The 20,348-nt window shown below is 38.6% G+C and overlaps 1 protein-coding gene across 2 annotated transcripts in view; it reads right to left on the bottom strand.

Moving 5' to 3' along the window:
* Positions 1-20,348, bottom strand: part of KPNA3 (karyopherin subunit alpha 3) — a 65,819-nt gene that overhangs the window by 13,769 nt on the left and 31,702 nt on the right. For both annotated transcript variants that reach the window (XM_082062502.1, XM_082062501.1), the window contains 7 exons: positions 19,407-19,451; positions 6,115-6,204; positions 5,927-5,956; positions 5,781-5,833; positions 5,597-5,692; positions 3,192-3,277; positions 187-273 (listed from right to left, as the gene is read on the bottom strand). In XM_082062502.1, the coding sequence (XP_081918628.1) occupies positions 187-273; positions 3,192-3,277; positions 5,597-5,692; positions 5,781-5,833; positions 5,927-5,956; positions 6,115-6,204; positions 19,407-19,451 (487 nt within the window). The remainder of the gene's footprint in view (positions 1-186; positions 274-3,191; positions 3,278-5,596; positions 5,693-5,780; positions 5,834-5,926; positions 5,957-6,114; positions 6,205-19,406; positions 19,452-20,348) is intronic.

The following is a 20,348-nucleotide window of genomic DNA, read 5'->3' on the forward strand; positions in this document are numbered from 1 at the left end:
AGGAAGTGATACTATTTCTTCAGAAAAAATAGGACGTACATATATAATTCTAGCCACATGAAAAATCATATTAAGCCACAGAATTTAGAGGAAACATAGTCTCATATGGTAATGCCAATGTTCAAAAAGTCAAATTCTAAAATGAAACGCTCCCTGAATTCAGATCATTATAACAACAAGAGTTACCTATAATATTTCCGAGAGCCCAGACGGCTTGCTCACAAACATTCTGGTGTGGTGAATGAAGTAGTCTCAAGAAGAGGGGTACTGCATCTGCAGAATGCAAAGATTGGATTTGTTTTTACCGGAATATGGTATATGCACAATACTTTCAATTGATTAATACAAAACACTTTCTCTACCATACCTAATACATGCTTCTATTATGAAGAGCATAAAAAACCCCTCAGTTAAACATTTCTATATTTATCTATAGAGGGGAAATATAGATTTGAGAAGAAGAAACTCTTAAACAACAATGCTCCCCACATTAAAACATTTCCCCATATTCCTCAAAGTGATATGCAAGAGCCTCAAGCATGTAGGTGCTGGGTTTCGTGTCCTGGAAATTCACATTTTCCAGTTATCCAGGACCATGCTACATACCTAACAGAATGACATGCCTACTCATGCAAACGTGCTTCAAATCTTGACTTTAAGAAAACAGCTTCCTTCCAAGAGGTGGCTATAGTTAGTTTCCACATGCAGTGAAGATTTAGATCCATCTGCCACTCCTAAGACACGTTTTAATTTGCTCTTATACAACGCAGGCAACATACCAGATTAAGGAAGTGGTACTGATTTTAGATCTCAGTCTCTGCTAAATTCAATAAATTTAATAGAGCTACGAAACCATCCCTCTACTATTCCCATGCACTACTTCCCTTCAGACAACTGTTTGAAAGACAGTAATTCTTGCAGCGATTTTTTAAATCTATATATGATCATACTCGTGCTATAGCCTTTCTAAGCAAAGTAAAATAGATCAATTTATACAATGTTGAAGGGAAGAGTAGTTTTTCTCATAAAAATAGCTTCAGAAATAGCTTCAGAAATTTTTAAAAATTGCAAGACAATTTGTGAGCAACTGTGAATCAATGTTCTGTTGATAATTTAACGTGTGATAATGAGCCAAAAATCCTTCATGTATTTTCCTGAAAAATAGAGAGCAATGAAGAATAAAGACAACCTAAAATTCGTTCCCCACCCTAGATGAGTAATTCAGCAATTGCCTACAACTGACAAGTTGAGAGTGACAGCAACACACCGTTGCTTAAGAACACTCTCACTGTTCTTGTAACAATCATCCCACTTCTATTGGCTCAAGTGGAATATTCCAGCTTGCTTTTCAGCGATTACTGAGATTACACTTCACTGCATTCAACATATTTCAGACAGGAGGGTCAAGTATGTAGTTTATATGAGATTGCAATCCTGGTATGCTTTCAAAAGTACAAATGAAATTATTTCATACCAGCACTCAGGCAGAAGGACGGTTGGAGAAAGCACGAGGTGCAGGTTATCTCCTTGTCTCAAAAAATGAATTACTTCTGCTCCACACTGGCTCCTGCCAACATCTATTCTGTGTGTATAGTACTTCGCCTCTTTCGCTGGGCCTTCCAATTGCCATCTGTCCCTCTTGATTGCAGGAGGCAATCTTTTGTATTTTTTTATTTTCTTCTTTTGTATTTAGGCCACACCAGCCTCTCCTACAGCTGCAAGGGCCCATTGCTTTGTTTCCTCAAATCATCCCTTATCTGAAGGGAGTAGCGCTGAAAGGCTGCTTTCCCTTACTCATCTTCCAGCCAAAGCAGCGACACTTTTAGACTAAACTTTCATTTTGTCTTTTGGAGTAAAGCTTGGAAAATGCTTTTTGCCTCTCTAAAGTCATTTTATCATATTTTCTTTTTTTCAAGCATGAGCTAAACAGATTTTTGGGAGAGAGATACCCCAGCCTGAACTTCTAGTAATTCTTCAGGTAACAGCAACACTTTTGGCTGTGCTGTACATATTTTCATCCTAATTTTTAATTTTCCCTATAAGATTTTTTTCTAGATTTTCTCTTTTAATCCTTTTAATTAGATTCATTGATTCAAATATGATAACACTACGGAACTTGAAAAAGGAAGATAATGACTAACTAATGAACAAGCTGGGAAGCATGAAAAAACTCAGAAATAGATTTTCAAAGTTATTTAGACAACAGAAAAACAATCTAAAAACAGAGTTGCCCAAATCACATCAGGATTTTTTTAAACAAATTCAAGATGTTCATTTTTTTTTAAAGGTTTTGGATTTTTATTCAAAGATCATTTGTATTAGCATTCTTATTCTATTGCTCCAGTATTTGAAATATACAGAATCTAACAATTAGTGACATAATTCATTAGCTATTAAAACGTACAAAACAGCATTTTTATTTGAAAGGTAGGTTCATACACTTAAAAAATAAATCAAAGAACTAAGTCACCATTTTCCCATATAAAAACAGTGAATATGAATAAGCCAAAACAATTTATTACATATCTGCTTAGAGATAGTCTCCTGTTGTATTCAGCATAAAGGTGATCGTTTTAAGATAAGCGTGCTGATACAAAAAAATCTATATATAAAATTCTGAAAAAGTATTTTGAATAATTTATCTTCAATTAACTTTACTGTTTATTTCCTATCTCTTTTCACAATGGAAATCTCACTGGCTGGTTATGCAAGAAACAAAGGCAGCACAACAAACATGGTGTGCACAGGAGATATTAATCATATGGTCAAGGAAAGAATGGTAATTTTCTTAAATCTGTATTTAAATGAGCAGCCTATTACTTCAACAACATTGATGAACATACCTTTGAGGTAGAAAAGAATTACTTCCTAACATAAGTTTTAGCCATAGGGAAATTAACGGCACAACACTCCAGAAATAAGGATTAGAAAGGACTAACATTTTTTGTCATACTCCTATCATCTGTCATTCTCTATCTTCTTCATAGGAAAATCAGGTCTGGGAACCTTAATATTAATTGTTAGTGACAAACAGATTAACGTTTAAGAGCAATGTAGAAACTTTTTGAAAAATACAACAGCCATGCATTTCTTATTTTAATAGTTTGGATAACATTCGTTATCCAAATATCCCTTTTTCGCTTTTACCCACAATATCAACCACCCCCCCAAAACCGAACTGTAATACTTACTAGACTGTACAACAGCTTGAGTCTGTGCAGAAGTGCCTGATGCTATGTTAGTCAATGCCCATGCAGCTTCAAATTGTAATGAAGGACTGTAATGAAATAATTATACAGTAATAAGTTGAAACATGATCTGCTGATTATTTTATGGTTCATTTCAGTATTAATAGCTGTATCCACTCTGAGACGCTCCACATTTAAGCAGTTTTTTTAAAAAACCACTAAGCCTAGACATTTCAGAGGAAAAAGCTGTGAGGGAAAAAAAGAAAAGATACGAGATTCTATGACCTTTTGTAAACCACCCATCACTCTGACTTCCTATTAGTAGTTAAAAAAATAAAACCAGTAATACTTGTTGAAGCACACACCAACCAGTGAAGCTGACCACTGCTCTAGTCAACTAATTACCTCCTGTATGAAAGATTTCTAGCACTCCTCATCATAACATTTAATTATGCCTCTCTAACGGGTATCACAGACCTCTTCACATTCAACTGATCCAAATGCCATCCATATTTAGTGAAGAAAGTGCAACTCTCTGGCTGCCATTAGGACTTCTCAATAAATTAACCATGTCTGACCATAACTAACAAAAACTTGGCCCTTCTGACATTACATCCCATATCAAGTGTAAGCTAGTATACTGGGATAAAGACATTTTTCTGCTCCATCCCAGACAGGGGAAAAGATCAAGCATCAGTATGAAAAGGCAGCATGATACCTGTATTAAAACTGACTTATTAAATGCAGATAAAATTAGTCACAAATATTACGAAAGCTGGGGGAGCATCTCTTCCAAGATGCCTGTCATGTGTTGCCTGTGCCAACAGCAGTTTAGTAAAACAGTTTGCATGAAAACTGGTCTCAAGCACATGATCAAGGTTAAGAGTTCTAGAAGCTATAAAAGAGTTTACAGCTTATGGTGATTAGCATAACAGTAAGGTGTCAGCCTCTGGGAGGAGCAAAGAATATTTACTGTTAGGTGACTATTTTTCATTTGCATGCTTTTTTGGATCTTTATCAATTATGTTTTGGATATAGCCATAACACCTGCTTCCTTTAAGCTTTTTTTTTGTGCGTTATCTTCCAAAGCATTGTAAGGTTTTATTTGGGATGAAATTGGACAAGAAATAGATAGGAGGGCCCAAGATGTGTAAATAAGGATTTGTAAAAACAAATAGCACCTGTCAGCAGCTATCTATAAATCTTTAGATTCCAGGATCAAATGCATTAAAATTCTAGTTCTAGGTTGGTCCTTCTTTTCTCCCTCTTGCTATAAGCTTTCCCTTATAACATAAACAACAGCTTTAACAATCTGCTATACAAAGTCTTTGCAGAATTTACCTCTGCTAAATATTATATAGCAATCACAATTAAAAGGATTGCTTCAGAAAATGTTCAGTTCGGTTCAGTTCTGAAAGGCTTATTTAACATACATAAACCATCCAAAAACTAGACTGAAAATTCAAATTAAAATAATTCTTCACAGCACTGAACCATCTACTTCTAGAGCAAACAGGCATTCATGACCCATTTTTAAATCCTACCCTGATTTGAACATTATTGCCAGCTGCCTTCTAGGCAACTGTTTTGTTAAACAACCTAAAAAAAAAAAGCTACTCACGCTTGATGTTTTGCAACCACCAAATTATACCCAATATGCCAATTTGCATTCTTAAGTTTATAGCCCTCATGGCTGCAGAAATCACCTTGAAAATGGAAATACTGTAAACACATGTATGGTTGCCTGATACCAAAGACAAGCTAAAACATTTACCTCAAATGTGTTAGTTCCCATCTATCTGAATAAGGGGCTCACAGATTGTGGAATACGGCATTTTTCTTACATGTCATTAAATTCTTACAAGTACATGCTCCATGTTCTCTACCTCCTTTACTGAAGCTTGTTTTCAAGCACAGAATCATGAGAGAGAGCATGTTCGCTGTGTTGTACCATCACAGGAGGGAGCAGCACAGAGCCAGCAGGAAACCCACCTTGCAGTGAGAACGCAAGCAGCTAGAAACTTAAGCTAATAACCTTAATGAAAAAGATGACAAGTGTGCTCTGGAAAAGAGTAGTGCCCTGTTCACAACCAGCCACATTCTCTGCCTTCACACAAATACATGCAGTAAGTCTGAGACAGGTTTATTAAAAATATTCAAAACCAATGAGAAATTTAGTAGGGTTTTCTCCAGTAGCTGGATATGCTCATACAAGCTCTAAAAACTACATTGACATTTCTGTGGCAGAATAAATACTCCTGGAGAATTTATGGTTTATCATCATGAAATGTGATCAACTGGGTCAGATTATATGGTGCTATGAATCCTCAGTTTCATTTGAAATAACAAGGGTTTTTTTTTGGATGCAGATTTTCAGTAAGGATGAACATTTTTCGAAGTATACTTACTTATCATCCCTTTCTAGGCATTTTACCAGAATAGGTAAAATTCCTGATTTTATTAAGTCATCAATAGGTGGATTTCTGTCGCTGGATAGGAGTTTTCTGTGAAATTAAATATAGAAGTAAATAAGTAACTTTCATTATGAAAAACATGTGAGAAATATATCTCTGTGCCATTCTTTATTTTTACCTTGCAGCCTGGACAGCACTCAGTTGGATCACTGGGTTGTCACTTGTGGCGTTCTAAAAATAAGTAAATAAATAAATAATCAATAAAACCTAAAAATGCACAAAATACACACTTCTAATTAAAAAAAATAGCTAAACATAACATACCTGCAATATAGCTTCTAGCGTTACATTTTGCTTGAAAAGAAAAAAAAAAGTTTTAGTAATTTTGTTGCTAAATTATATTATTTTTAAACATTTAATGCAACCAAACTGATTTTAACAGAGTATCAGTTCGTAATTCTACTTTACAATGTTTTGAGACACTACCAAAGTTTTAAAAATAAGGAGCTTACTGCTTTGAAGTCAGCATCAACATCAGAATCTTCTAAACTTTCTTCTTGGGGAACATTTCTTTTTTTCAAAAGATGTTCGTCTCTTTTGTTCTGGAGCAGAATGACAAAAAAGACACAATGCTTATTACTACAGGGTGATGATATAATGGCCCCTTTCAAAATAAAAGTTAAGACAAGACTGCTATTTTTTAAAATACATTTGTAACTGCAAATAGAATTTGCAGTATTTCAGCTGTAAGAATCTATAAGCTTGTTAATCACAGAACTATGACAAGCCATGACATTTGAATCAATTAAAACTTATAGTTTGGGGATCAATTTTGTAACAGACATTTACCATACACATAGATCTGCATGATATTAACATTTAGCCACACATAACAGAAATTATTTTCCAGTGTCAGATTAGTTTTCAGCTAAACCTACTTCAAAGTTCCCTAGTTACATGTATTTTCATCTTGTGTGTAAAGTAGCACAATCCATGTACATTGACACTTGTAATAAATATTTCCCACTTACACTGTTAGCCTGATTTCTGACTCAAAATAAAGCATCCTCTAGCCTTAGCTCCTTTAAGGAACTACTGAAGAAAAAATCACCTTCTCAGTGGTAAAGCACCCATTTAACATTTCTACCTTGCTTAATTAGAATATTTGAACACTTAAAGCCCTAATTTAAAAAGGAATCAAATCATCAATTGTAACTGTAACCAGATGCATGTTTTCACAAATTTAAAATGTACTAAAGCTATTATTCCAAACGCATGAAGCAAAGTTTTCTAAATTTTAGACTTTATCTTTTGCTTGATATGTCTAGAGGTACAATCAAGGATCGAACAGGCAATTGAAGATTATGATGCAGTACATATATAGCTAAATACCTTTTTGTGTTTTTGTTTTTAATAAGCACATTCAGATTTTAATCTCTAATGAAGCAAAACATTGAAAAATGTGTAAAAAATAGCTGTAACGCCTAAAACAAATATACTAACAAGGAAAACCAGGCTTTTCAGTCTCAAACAATTATCTGACAACCAAACAGTACTGATTATAGAGACCACACTATACCATGCCTTGCTTGTAATATATAAATATATATATATTTATATATATATTTTTTTTTTAATTTTAGAAAAAAAGAGCAACCTGACATCCAAAATTTCTAGGACCTGCTTACTTTTTAGACATTTTAAAAATAGACATTTTAGACATTTTAAAAACAATTTAAAACAACTTTTCCAGCCTCAGTTTGAAAGGCTCTCAAGCAATATATTAATAATGGCAGCATACTCAGAGCACATCCATACGGACAACATATTTTGTTGTCAAGTGGTTTTGGAGAGAAGGAAGATGGAAATGAGCAGGCAGTTAAACAGTGTTGCGCAGACAAACTGCATCAGACAGGTACACACTGGGGGATGCTTTCACTATAAAGTCCTAGAATATATTTGATTTTCCACACTAAGTACATGGCACTGCCATTTTAAGCAAAGAAGTGCTAGGGAACAGACTGCCTTGGCTTAATGAATTATTTGGTATACTGCTTCTTGTGGAACTTGTTTAGAAAGTGCTTATATAGAATTCTCTTAGCATAGGTAAAATTTGCTTTGCGTAATTTCTGCAAGCTGTGAACCTTTGAAACTTTCTGCTTCATTAAATAAAAAAAGGCCTCAGAGTCTTCAGGCTAGAAAATGAGGGGAGCTGCATCCCTGGAGATAAGTAAAGGAACAGAACTGTGTCTAACACAGAAGATAAACCAGAAGAATGTTTCAGTTTGCCCAGAACTTTTTCTTCAGCTGCAGGTACAGGTCAGGCCTTTGACTGACAGCTCACCTGATGAAAATGAAGAACAGGGAGACCCCAGACTCTAATTTTGCAATTGGCCTGGAGTGCCACACCGGGCAGTGGGGGGGCTTGGATTGCAGGGCTATAATCATCCAAGTTTTTGTTCTGCTGAGGGTCCCTCTTCAGGAGGCCCCCAGCTCGAGCTGCTCTACACTGTACCTTGTGAATAAATTATTTGTTTTAGAAGACTTTCTGGAATCCGTGCCTGAGTCTCTGCTGTGGGGAACCTAGGGAAAAGGAACATCCCTAATGAGGAAACTTCATTCAAACCAAATCAATCTGGCTTTGCTCAAGTACAATTCCTTTTCCTACTGTTTATCTAAACGGTAGCCTATACTTTGGCAACTACAGGGACTGGACCAAATTTCCAGAGGCCTATGCTCAGGTCAGCTTTCTCCAGCGCAGGGCTACTACACGCATCTCCCCAGGGAGGAAGGGCCTCCTGCCCACCTCGATGAATGGCTCCCCCAGGATCAGCTGTGCTGCCAGGGTAAAACAAGGCAGTCTCGGGACAAGGGACTGAAGCTAGAGGAAGGCCCTGTCTTGAGTCAACTGTCCTTCTCCTCCCACCCAGAGGTGTTACCACAGTTCATGGGCATGAGCAAGTCAATACATGCATGAACATACAGGACTTTACATATTTATTTAGGAGGATGGCAGACACTGGTCCCGCAGATGTTCCCTGGCTACTGAAAAGGTGCAGCCTGAAGGAATTGTGGTCTTAGTGCAGAACCATCACCAGCTGTATGCTGGACCAAGTCAAATGATCCATATTAGATCATTGACTTGGAAGGGTCAAGTTTCTTTGTCATTATCAGTAAACTACTGTGGTACAAGGCAGGTTTTTCCCAGTTCTGCTCTGCCTGAGGTATTTGGTTGAATTTTATACATCTCGTGCCCATAAAAGTCAGGGAAAGAGATTTGCAGAGTTTTTGAAAAGAGTTCTTGTAAGAATTGTTATTCACAGATTCAGTTGGTGATATTTGCTTGTTTCTCAAACAATTTTTTCAGTATCAGCAGCACTCAACTCTTTGTTTTGCAAGATCTTGCAATTAGGACAGGTGATCTTTACTTTTAAATTTCTGTAGAAAAGTCTTTTAGATGCTGGCCTCTTGCAGATTCTTCGATTCAAAAGATGATGAAACTGATTGCTCAAGAACTTACTATTAACTAAACTATTGACTAACTAAGAACATACTATTACTAAACTATTTTTATTGAACTTACTGAAAATAAAATTCTAGTTAGGAAATGTCACATCTCATTTGATATTTTCACATTTATTGTGTAATTAAAAAAAAAAAAAAAGCTTTTTATGCGCCCAAACAGCAGATTCTCCCATTTAGGTGTTTCACATCACTGTATTAGCAGATTCCCTCACCACCGAATCCTCTGACCTTATGGAACTGTCCCCTTATTTGGGGAGAATTATGTCACCCACAACATACTCATAGGTAAGCTTCGGAAGTGTGGGTTGGACAAGTGCACAATGACATGGAACATGAACTGGCTGGATGGCAGAGCTCAGAGGGCTGTGATCAATGGTGCAGAGTCTGATTTGGAGGCCTGTAGTTAGTGGGGCTCCCTGGGGGTCAGTACGGGGTCCAGTCCTGTTCAACCTGTTCATCAATGACCTGGATGAAGAGACTGAGTGCACCCTCAGCAAGTTTGCTGATGATACCAAACTGGGAGGAAGGGCTGACACACCAGAAGGCCGTGCTGCCATTCAGCGAAACCTGGACAGGCTGGAGGACTGGGCAGAGCAGAATCTAATGAAGTTTAACGAGGGCAAGCGTAGGGTCCTGCACCTGGGGAGGAATAACCCCAGGCACCAGTACAGATTAGGGGTGGACCTGCTGGAAAGCAACGCTGCAGAGAAGAACCTGGGCATGCTGGTGGACAGCAGGTCGACCATGAGTCAGTAATGTACCCTTGTGGCCAAGAAGGCTAACAATATCCTGGGGTGCACTAGGAAAAGCGTGACCAGCAGGTCGAGGGAGGTTCTCCTCCCCCTCTACTCTGCCCTGGTAAGGCCACATCTGGAGTACTGTGTCCAGTTCTGGGCTCCCCAGTTCAAGAAGGACAAGGAATTACTGGAGGGAGTCTAGTGGCAGGCTATGAGATCATGAGGAAAGACTGGGAGAGCTGGGTCTGTTCAGCCTGGAAAAGGCTGAGAAGGGATCTCGTCGATGTTTATAAATATCTTAAGGGTGGGTGTCAAGAGGATGGGACCAGACTCCTTTCAGTGGTGCCCAACAATAGGATGAGGGGAAACGGCCACAGACTGAAACACAGGAGGTTCCATCTAAACATGTAGAGAAACTTCTTTACTTTGAGGGTGTCAGAGCACTAGAACAGGCTGTCCAGAAGGGTTGTGGAGTCTCCTTCTCTGGAGACATTCAAACCCACCTGGACACATTCCTGTGCAACCTGCTTTGGTGAACCTGCTTTAGCTGGTGGGTTGGACTAGATGATCTCCAGAGGTCCCTTCCAATCCCAACCATTCTGTGAGAGAAACTGGTACACTACCATTCTGTGTTGCTCCCCACAAAAGAACCTATGTTTCCACAGAATGGATGCACTTTGGGGAGCTTTGACTGAAGTCTGTCCAAAATGCAGAGGATAAGCAAAAGCCATTTAAAGAGATATTACTTCACTGCTGTCATATGTGGAAACTTAAACAAGGCCAAAGCCTTCTCAATTTTGTTGAAATTAAATAGATGGCATCCATTTGGAATGAAGATCACATTATTAAAATGGATAAGAATATTAGATATTCACATAGATGTGGGCTGCATCTATTGTGCATGTTCCACCCTCAATACTTTTCATCCCCAAAAGACATTAACCATAAACAGTTGAAACCATATCATCCATTTTCTAGCTTGAAAGATCTCCAAGTTTTTGGATTCAAAAAGCAAAGTCACACTGCAACAACTGTGGTACTGAATGTGTATCCCTCTATAGGTGTGTATCCCTCTCTTCAACATACACAATCATATCATTCTGAGTGATAAGGGTTTGTCAGGGTTGTGCCTCTACTAGAGTGTAACATAAGGGCTATTATATCCAGTTACTCCAGAGAGCAAGAATGAAGGTGTATCTTGAGATCCTCTCTCAAACATCCCAAAATACCAGGATGGCAGTGGCTGGAATATAGCTGGAACAAAGCAAGAGTCCCACTGTGGGTGACCGAACAGCATCCTCCCAGAATGACAGGAATGAGCCGCATGGCCTTCCGCAGCCAAATAGCTAGAAAAATCACCTTCCACAAACACGAGGCAGAAAGTCTGGAGCATACCAGTGGACAAAGCACTGGATTATTTCATGCCACTTTACCCAAAGATCCTCAGAAAGACTACCTGCCTGTAGCCATTATCTGATACACACTTCATGGTTAATCACTCAAGTACTGTTAGCTGAAATAATTCCCTTGAGTAGTATTTAGAGGGGCATGCACAAATTGTCTCTGCTTGGGGCTACAGAATTGGTGATGAACACTTTTTTTGGTAGAAATCTCTCAGGAACTTGGACAAAGAAGAAAGGAGGGCAGGTTGTAAATGAACACATATTTACAGAAGAACAGCAGGAGAACAGTAACTTGCCTCTCTACTTCAAGCAACTGTCCATACCTACATTGAGGCAGTGGGTATCTCCAAGCAGTATTCCTCACAAAAATTCAACTTCCCTGGAGGAGAGTCCCTTGAATCCCCAGGTGAACAGATACTGAAGGACTGTTCTCCTAATGGCAGCAGCATGCTGAGAGGTAAAATACAGCAGAGATCCACCTAACTGTTCTGCCGCTATCAGGAACAGAGACATCCCACTGGGAAGCCACCAATGGGTGAAGATCATAACAAAGGAACAACATTTCAAAGTCTGGCCACCAAACATATATAATCTAGGTTTAAATTCCACTATGAGACATGGCCTGTTGGCAAGAGAAAAACTGCATCAGACTAATTAGAAATCTCAGCACCATAAGACAGCAACACTGAAAAGCCTTCTAATTGTAGCTGATTGTTAACAATGGCCATAATAGACACCATAACTGAGCCAACCAAGAGCCCAGTTCTCACTTGTTCCAGCAAGCAAGTTAATAGCTCCTTAGAGAGCCTTTATACCTGTATACACAACCATCCAACTCCTTTGGCAACATGAGCATGCCTAGGAGGATGCTTCCTAACGTTAATGTTGACCAAAATAAATATGAGTAAGCAGGTGTATTCTAATACCAAGATATTTTACCCTCCTTAGGAGATACAGCTGAACTTCACAGGACATAATTGACCACAAGTTGATGCTAGAATTTCTGTGAATACAGACAACATCTTCAGGCTGTCAGTCACGTGGTGCCACAAAAAATGACCTTAGCCCCGGAAAGTATGAGCAAGCAAGAATGTTCCTGTAGCTACTCACTGTTTGCAGATGGTTGGGCTGAAAAACAACTGTCAGAAACACACCTAAAGGAGCTTTCACAACAGCCTGAAGCAGAGAAGGTAGCGCTTATTCAAAAGCACTAAAATTTTCTTACTAGGTAAAAGCTATCCTTATTAGCATTTCTTATAAAGTCAAAACGTTCACAGAACCTTCTGGTCCTAAGAAGTGGCCCTAAGGCTATTTGAAACAGTTCTGTTTGTTTGGAGAAGCATCCAATTCCTGGACAGCTAAACCACTGTATGCAGTAATTTGACAGACAAATCCCACCCCCCCTGCATGAGGTAATAGAATACGATTTGCAGCTTGGCATGACCATACTGTGACAAACTAAAAAGTTTTTGCCTAAATCACAGCACCGGCCTCTTCTGCAGGCTCCTGTGGTGAAAATAAACCAAATGAGCACACCTGGATACAGCCATCCTGTTCAAAGCATGGTGAGAGAGCCCTTTCCAAGGGAGAGGTCTCAGACTGGAATCCCTGATGAAGGCTAAGACCTTGTCACCAACAAAACTGAGAAGCTGTTCTTCAAAAGTGAAGATCCTCAACCACTGCTTGAACCATGCATGATATGTACAACCAAGTCTGAAAGTTCACAAACAGCTGGTTATAAGCACGTCAACATTCTGGTAGAGATCCTACTAATACTGTCTACAGAGGTTTCAGTATGAACAAAAGGCATGTGGACACATTTGCCAGGCAAAAATGCTGAATGGTTAGAAACAACAGGAATGATACCATGAGTGTGATGATCTGTTGAGAGTTTTTGATGACAGGTACCCATTGTTTGCTTCACTGACAGTGGGAAGGTCAGGCTACATGAACAGTAAATATGCAAACCCTGCAGATCCTGGTACTTCTTGGAAGACGGCCACAGGATTAAAAAAAGTTCCTGTCAATGCAAACAAGTTTCAAAGACAACATGATTAACAGAAGAAGAATCCTTGTGGGCAACAAGGACGTCCATCAGCTCTGCGCAACATTCCACTTTAGTACTATAGCACATGACCAATAGGATATGCTAATGGAGTGGTCAAAGGTGTTAAGCATAAATTTATACATGGTTTTCAGCATTTGACACATGGGATAACTCTGTGAAGAGTCTCAACTCTGTTGGGAAGATTCAAGATCACAAGAGAAAAGAAATACACAAAATCTTTGCCTTCAGGTAGCAAACACCATTATTAAAAAAAAACCACCATTATATAAAAAAAAAAAAAGATCAGGGAGAGGCTTAGGAACTCAGCAACCAGTAGGATGAAGTTCTTTTGATACGAAGGTTATGATATTTATGTTTGAGTCCTCTGAGGACAAAGAGTAGAACTTAAAGAACATCTCAACATTAGGAACTGAAGTGCCATCCAGCATTAGCTTTATTTACAGGTGAAAAGCAGCAGCTCTTTTATCTGCTCTTACATCCTAGGAAAGACTAAAGGATCAGGCCAGTGATGGAGGTAGATTCAGGTTGTCCAGATGTTCCTTTTAAGCTACCATGGTTTCGACAGATTGAGCTGAACTTCTAGGTTTCACCTACATGTAATGTCCAATTTCGGTTTTGGGGAGTGAGAGCACCTGCCACAGTCCATCATGAAGAAAAAAGAAAATGCCTACCACTCCAACCTCATCGTGGTAAAGGGATGCTCTGAAAACCTCTACTCTGAATATCCTCCAAATCAAAGTTTTCACAGGTGGCCTATCTAGCCTGAGTAAATTTAGTAACAGCTTTTGGATATGAACCTTGGGGAAGATTCTATTTCTTTAATGGTTGGGAAAGGACTATAAGTTGGCTCTACTCACTGTCTTAGAACTGATTAGCACCTACGGAGATTTAAAAAAAATAAACCCAAACTGTAAAAAGGCTGAACAGGTCAATCTGATGATCCTACAATCCATGGATATCAAAATTACATCCCACATGCTCAGTGAACTATGTCCCTTGCATCCAAAGGCAATCAAATCAAAGTGATTCCAAGACTGTTCTTCAGATAAAAAGCACAGCTACAGATATGCAGTTGGAAGACGAGGGCTAGTTCTCTACATTTGAGCTCTGCTAACTCACTTTTGTGACAACAGACAGCAGTCACAATGTTCCTGTTGGGCCAGTGCACATCTTGGAAGATGAGCACGTTGACTAAAAATAAGTAGACATGTACACGTACACCAGCATGTGGCCCCAAGCAGAGATTGCAAAGGCTGAGGCTGGTTAAGTTAACCAAAGCAAGCTCTTACTAAAATGGATTCAAGCAATCCTCCAAGGAATTTCTTCATAGCCCTTTTCAACCAAGTCTCCAGAAGAACACATTGAGGACATAATTTTCCTCCTAGGATCTTTTTTTTAATTTGAGGAATCAGTTAAGGCAGAGTAGATGCAAGCTCTTTCCTAAGAATTTGTGCTACTTACACTGGATAGAGAACCCTCCAGAAGAAAATACTAATAGTGCTTCAGTCTCCCTGTGATTATAGCTGTTTCTTTGAACTTGGTGAACTTAGACCTACAAAATGTACTTTACAGTGAATGAAAGGTTACACTTTCACATTCAACTGGAAAAGACACATAAACAAAGCAAGTTTTACTGTCTTGAACATGAAAATGTGGACTTCTTTAACTTTTTTTTTTTTTTGCATTTTCAGACTTCCTGGGAATCAGAAAAATATTTTTCCCACCCCAGGTCTCCCAGCAAGATGAAGACAGACTCCTTTCCTTAAGGCTCACTAATTTATTTAGGTGCTATTGTGGATATAAGCCATCTTATTTAAGAAAGATCAGAGTAGGGACAACAAGTACAGTATGCCAGAGAAACAGGTAAAAAAGACATATGCCCACTGCTCCTTAATCCACCACTTGTTTAGCAAATAATTGCTTTGCCTTGCATCTAACTTAATTGGCAATTAGAGCTTTCATGAGCTCATGTCTATGAGCTCTCAGAGGCAGTGGAGTTTGCCAAGAAAGTAAAAAATAAACCTTGTGAGAGATCCTGGAAGTTTTTAGTATTCCAGTTAGTTAGCAGGCCTTAAAGGAGGACAGGATCCCCTGTCTCTGCTGAGGTTAGGAGTGTTAAGGCCTCCTCTGAAGGGTGGCATCTGACTCAATGACCGTAGCATTGATCACCTTTCTTAGAGCACACAAGCTGCCCAGCTCAAGCTTCCTCCTCACCAAAGGCCAAGTGCCCAAGAATAAAAGGTGCTCTCACAGCAATGGACTTACAGGCTTTGTCAGGTATGAAACCTTAAACTGAATCCTAACCATTACTCACCCACCCCACTCCCCTTTAGTGTGAGACTAATCAGCTAGGTTAGCCAATTAATTTCAGAGTCCCTGTTGCTAACAGATCAGCCTTTTGGTTTCTGTAATGCTAAAATTAAGTGTTAAACATTCTAAATCAGACTTTGCAAGGACACTATACCAAGAAACTTACATTTTATATCCTGAGACAGTCTCCATGACCAGAACTGACATCGTTATCTTGTCTGTCTGGCAAGAGAAATGTGCTTTGGCCCACTGCTGCACTAACAATATAGCCAGAGACGATCTTTCCAGAAGTTTAGTAGGTCTGTTCCCAAAATGCGTAAAACACATGTTCAGCAAGGCCAATATGGAATCAGAAAAGGGCACCTGACCACCAGGAGCATCATCTGACTGGCTCGCAGTGCCAAGCCTTGCCTCAGCCAGGATTCTGCCAGATAACTGCTATCGTTTTATGTCACAGATAGCTTTGTTAGCTCAATTCCTAATCAAAAAGTGAGAAAAGTGGGAAAAGGAAAAAAAAAAAAAAAAAAAGGAAAAAAAGTAAGGTTTCTTTCTGAAGAAGAGCTGCAGTGTGGTGTGAAGATAGTGAACAGAGATAATACATTTTGAAACACAGAATGTGTTTCAAACGCACCTTGATGTCTGTAATCTCAAAAGAATAAACACCTCACACTAATGCATGTAGAAATTGTTTACTACTGTTCAAAGCTGTGAGTTTTTTTATTTATTCCATCTTGCAAAACAAATATGTAAGCAACTTTATCAGATCCATTCATTTAATATTTATATTACGGTATATTCAAAAGACAAACCTATTACTATATAGTGTTTCACCAGAACAGATTAAGAATATGCTCAATTTTCCTGTTTCTTCAAAAGCCGGGTGCACACACAGCATCTGGATAGCTGGGATAAAGGGAAGATGACTCTTTGTTTTGAAGAGGCACTGGTGGATTACTAAAGTCACACCAACACAAACATTTCCTGTGTTTGGCATACTCTTGCTAGGGTAGCAGTGTTAGCCACGAAGATGAAGACTGAAGCAATGATATTACAGCTTATCCTTTCCACTGTTGGAGCTTAATAAAATACATCCCTTTATATTTCAGTCCCAATTCTTTACCAGAAGCAACAGCCTCATATCTGCCACAGAGTTCCCACAGCAAACCAGTTGCCCACAAGCACCAGTTCAACTGCTGCAAACCAACAATTCGGACACATGCTGAATCTCTTAGTAAAGCAGATTTCTTCTGCTCTCTGCAGTGAAAGATGTTCAGCAACCACTCCAGAAGAATGCAACTTCCTGCGTTTAAATGTTCTGCAGCTGCTGTTCACTCTTGATTTACAGTCTGACCTACATCCAGTGCTTAGGCTTCTCTAAATGTGTAACTGATCTTTGCACATGCAGTTTTCAGTGAAAAGTCACTAGCAGCTCACAGGCTTCCTCTTCCTCATTTTCACTCATGTATTACTGGCACATATAAGACTCCTTGCACACAGAACAATCCATTTCCTTAAGTGTATGACTTGCTCCCCACCATGCTTCTGTAATAAAATGACCTTGAAACTGTGACCTGTTACAAAAAACAATTATGAGAATTAAATTAAAATTAAAATTCTCACTTTGTACTGCAAAGCTCTCTCCAAAGTCCGCACTGGAATGCTTGCATACAGTCTCAGTTTAACGAGATGTATGTGGATATGCTGCATTAGCTAAGCCATCTTTTACAGCACTGCTTTGCTAGCATTGGCTGCTCAAGTGTTATGAATGATTCTTCCCAGTGCAAATTTCAGTTACATAGCGAGTTTACACTGAGTCAACACACTAGTTCTGAACAGAGAAGGCCTTTATAATGTCAACATAAACTTCAGCTGTTGATAATTCAGAAACCAAAATTACCTGAATCTAATTTTAATAAAAAACTGGCTAACTTCCTTTTTCACTTGGCACCTGCCACTGTATGTAAAAGTCACTTTCTCCACACCTTGGTCATCTGCCAGTACTGGTAAGGCCATAGCCAGCTTAAGCTACACAACACATTCAGACATCTTCAGCTAGATTCTTTGCTTAGGAAAATATGAAAGCATTAAACAATTTTTAGATGACACATCATGTTCATGTTATTATGATTTTTTTTTCCAGTCATCTGGGTCCAATTAGGTTTCCTCAACTAATTCTTATAGTCTCAGGATGAATCTTACAGATAGTTATTGTAATGAGATACAGAAGGTTTTCTATAAGACCTGGGGGGAAAAAAAAGGTCTCTTCAAGAAGAACTGAAGGATCCCAAGAACATACTAGCACAACATTTTTGATAGCTCCTACACAATCAAGGGATAAGTGCAGACACAATTTCTCAAAAACAAGTCAGGCTAATTTTTATCAACATAACTTCCATTCAGAAACACTTCACCTTGATTTTAGCAAGGTTTTCATATTCTCTCTCAGTTTGCAAGTACTGAAAAGAAAATTTAGATGAAATTGGGTGGGTGTGCACTTCCAAGTATGGCCCAGACTGTCACTGGTTCAACTGGCAAACTGGAGATATGCATCACATGGGAGACCCAAAGGAGATTGTCCTACAACTAGAATACTGAAAGCACACACTTCCATCAAGTCATTCATGAAACTATTAGAAAACATGGGTGATACCAAGGTGGGGAAGTCTTAAAGCATTCTGGGGAACAGAATGGGAATTCAGGTTTAGAAAGTCTGGGAATAGCAGAGACAATTCAAAAGACAAGAAGCAATCATGTTTAAAATTTCTGCATTTATTTAACTATGCAAATAGAGAACATAAACAACTATCCTTGCTTTGCGGTACTGTAGGAAGAAGCGTCCAAAGAATGTAACAGACCACAGACTGAGTGCAAGTCAACAACATACTCAATATAAATAAGAATACTGTGTGAAAAATTGTTTTTCACTGTCCCATTTAAACCTCAGCTGTGGCCTGCATACATCTGCACTTCCAGAAAGATACAGGCAATTTGGATCTGAGGAGCAGCAACAAGTCAAATCTAGGAAACAGAATGTTGAAGGAAAGGGCGAAGAATTGAATTTGTCTCAACAGGATAAAGCTAAAGTGGCCAGTATCAGTCCTCAAATATATTGAAGGTATCCAAAAGCAAATAAAAGTTCACCCTTTCCCTTTACACACATAGCCCAAGAGTGGTTTAGCTTGTGAAAACGTCCTCCAGCAGCAATCAATCCTTCAAGGTGCTTAGAAAGGCTGTTGGCAGTGTTATGAAAGATGAAGGTGTAACACATCTTGTATTTAGGCAGAGCACTGAACTAGATCACCTCTCAGAGTCATGTTCTTCCCAGCTATATTGGCATTTACCCAATACAATCAAAATCTGAGCCTAAAATTAACTCCACTCTATAGCACAGAGCATTAATGTCCAGAAAACAAAATAAACGAACATACACACTTTCTAAATCCTAAAGCTCTCCCTTTAACCATTTGGAGACTTTAAACATTTAAACTGATGACACCTTCACTGTAATGATATGGGAACTGGTACAGAAGCTGAATATGGATTATTTGCAAGTGATACACTGGAGTACAGCAGTACTGTTCCGCTGTACTGAGCTTAAGGACTTGGAGAGTAAAACTAACATTAGAATCTGCAGTTAGTAATCTACAAATTTTTTTATGTAAGTTTGGGGCCATGAAGCAAAGCTTATGGCAAAATATTTACCTAGGACATCAGAGCACTATTAGTAAAGTAACACAGTTGACAAACAAAAGCAGACTCACCTTCCGCAATTCAATTGTAACTTCATTTCTGTGTCTTCTCATAGTCTGTAAATAAAAAATAGAAAATATTTGCATGTAAAGTAAGAAGTGTTTTGGTTTAGAGTCAATTGTTTCTAGGTCAAAAGTGCAGCTATTCATCAAAAAGACACTGAAACCAGTGTGTATAATTTATAATTCAATCTTTCTTAGCAAGATGCATGAGTTGTTTTTTGGGTTTCTTTTCTTTTTATTTTATTTTATTTTATTTTATTTTTAAAGACTACATCTTACAGAAAGCTTTGTCATAAACTACAATAAGTATCCCAAAGGCAGAAAACATTGACTTCCTCATGGAGTCTCACTGGAATGACTCTTCAAGTACTTACATGTGCACATCAAAAGAAGCAGCAAATACAGGTTAGACAGTCTCATATTCACATATGATCACTTTCACAACCTAAACACGTAACCTATGCCAGTTATCTGGCCAAAGTCAACCATGAGTGACAGAAGATGACTGAGCTCAATGCAAACAAGACAGATAAGGCTTGTGGTAAAAGAAAATGAAGTACAGTAACACTGAGTCTACTTAAGTTCTATAGCCTGAACACTGTAAAGGAAAACCAGCCCATAAACATCTCAGCTCCTTAAAGATAACTGGGAACTCAAGACACATCCCCTACAGTGCTTCTTAGTTGAAAGAGATCACAAGCCTGAGAAAGAACAATTTTAGCCTAGTAAAGGCAATCTCCCTGCATTCATTTCACAATCAATGGAAAAGACATGTACCAATCAGAATGCAATAGAGAGAAAATCGGGACTGGATGACTGCTGGCAGCCTACAAAGATCACCCACGCTAACTAAAATTAGCCTTCAAAATACGTTCTGTGTCCTATCCTTGCTACTGACCTTCACTGCTGCTATCACGTTCCTTTTGAGTTTGGGCAAGTAACCTCCCTAAA

Source organism: Streptopelia decaocto (genome assembly GCF_964273445.1).
Source record: "Streptopelia decaocto genome assembly, chromosome: 1".
Classification (NCBI taxonomy): domain Eukaryota; kingdom Metazoa; phylum Chordata; class Aves; order Columbiformes; family Columbidae; genus Streptopelia; species Streptopelia decaocto.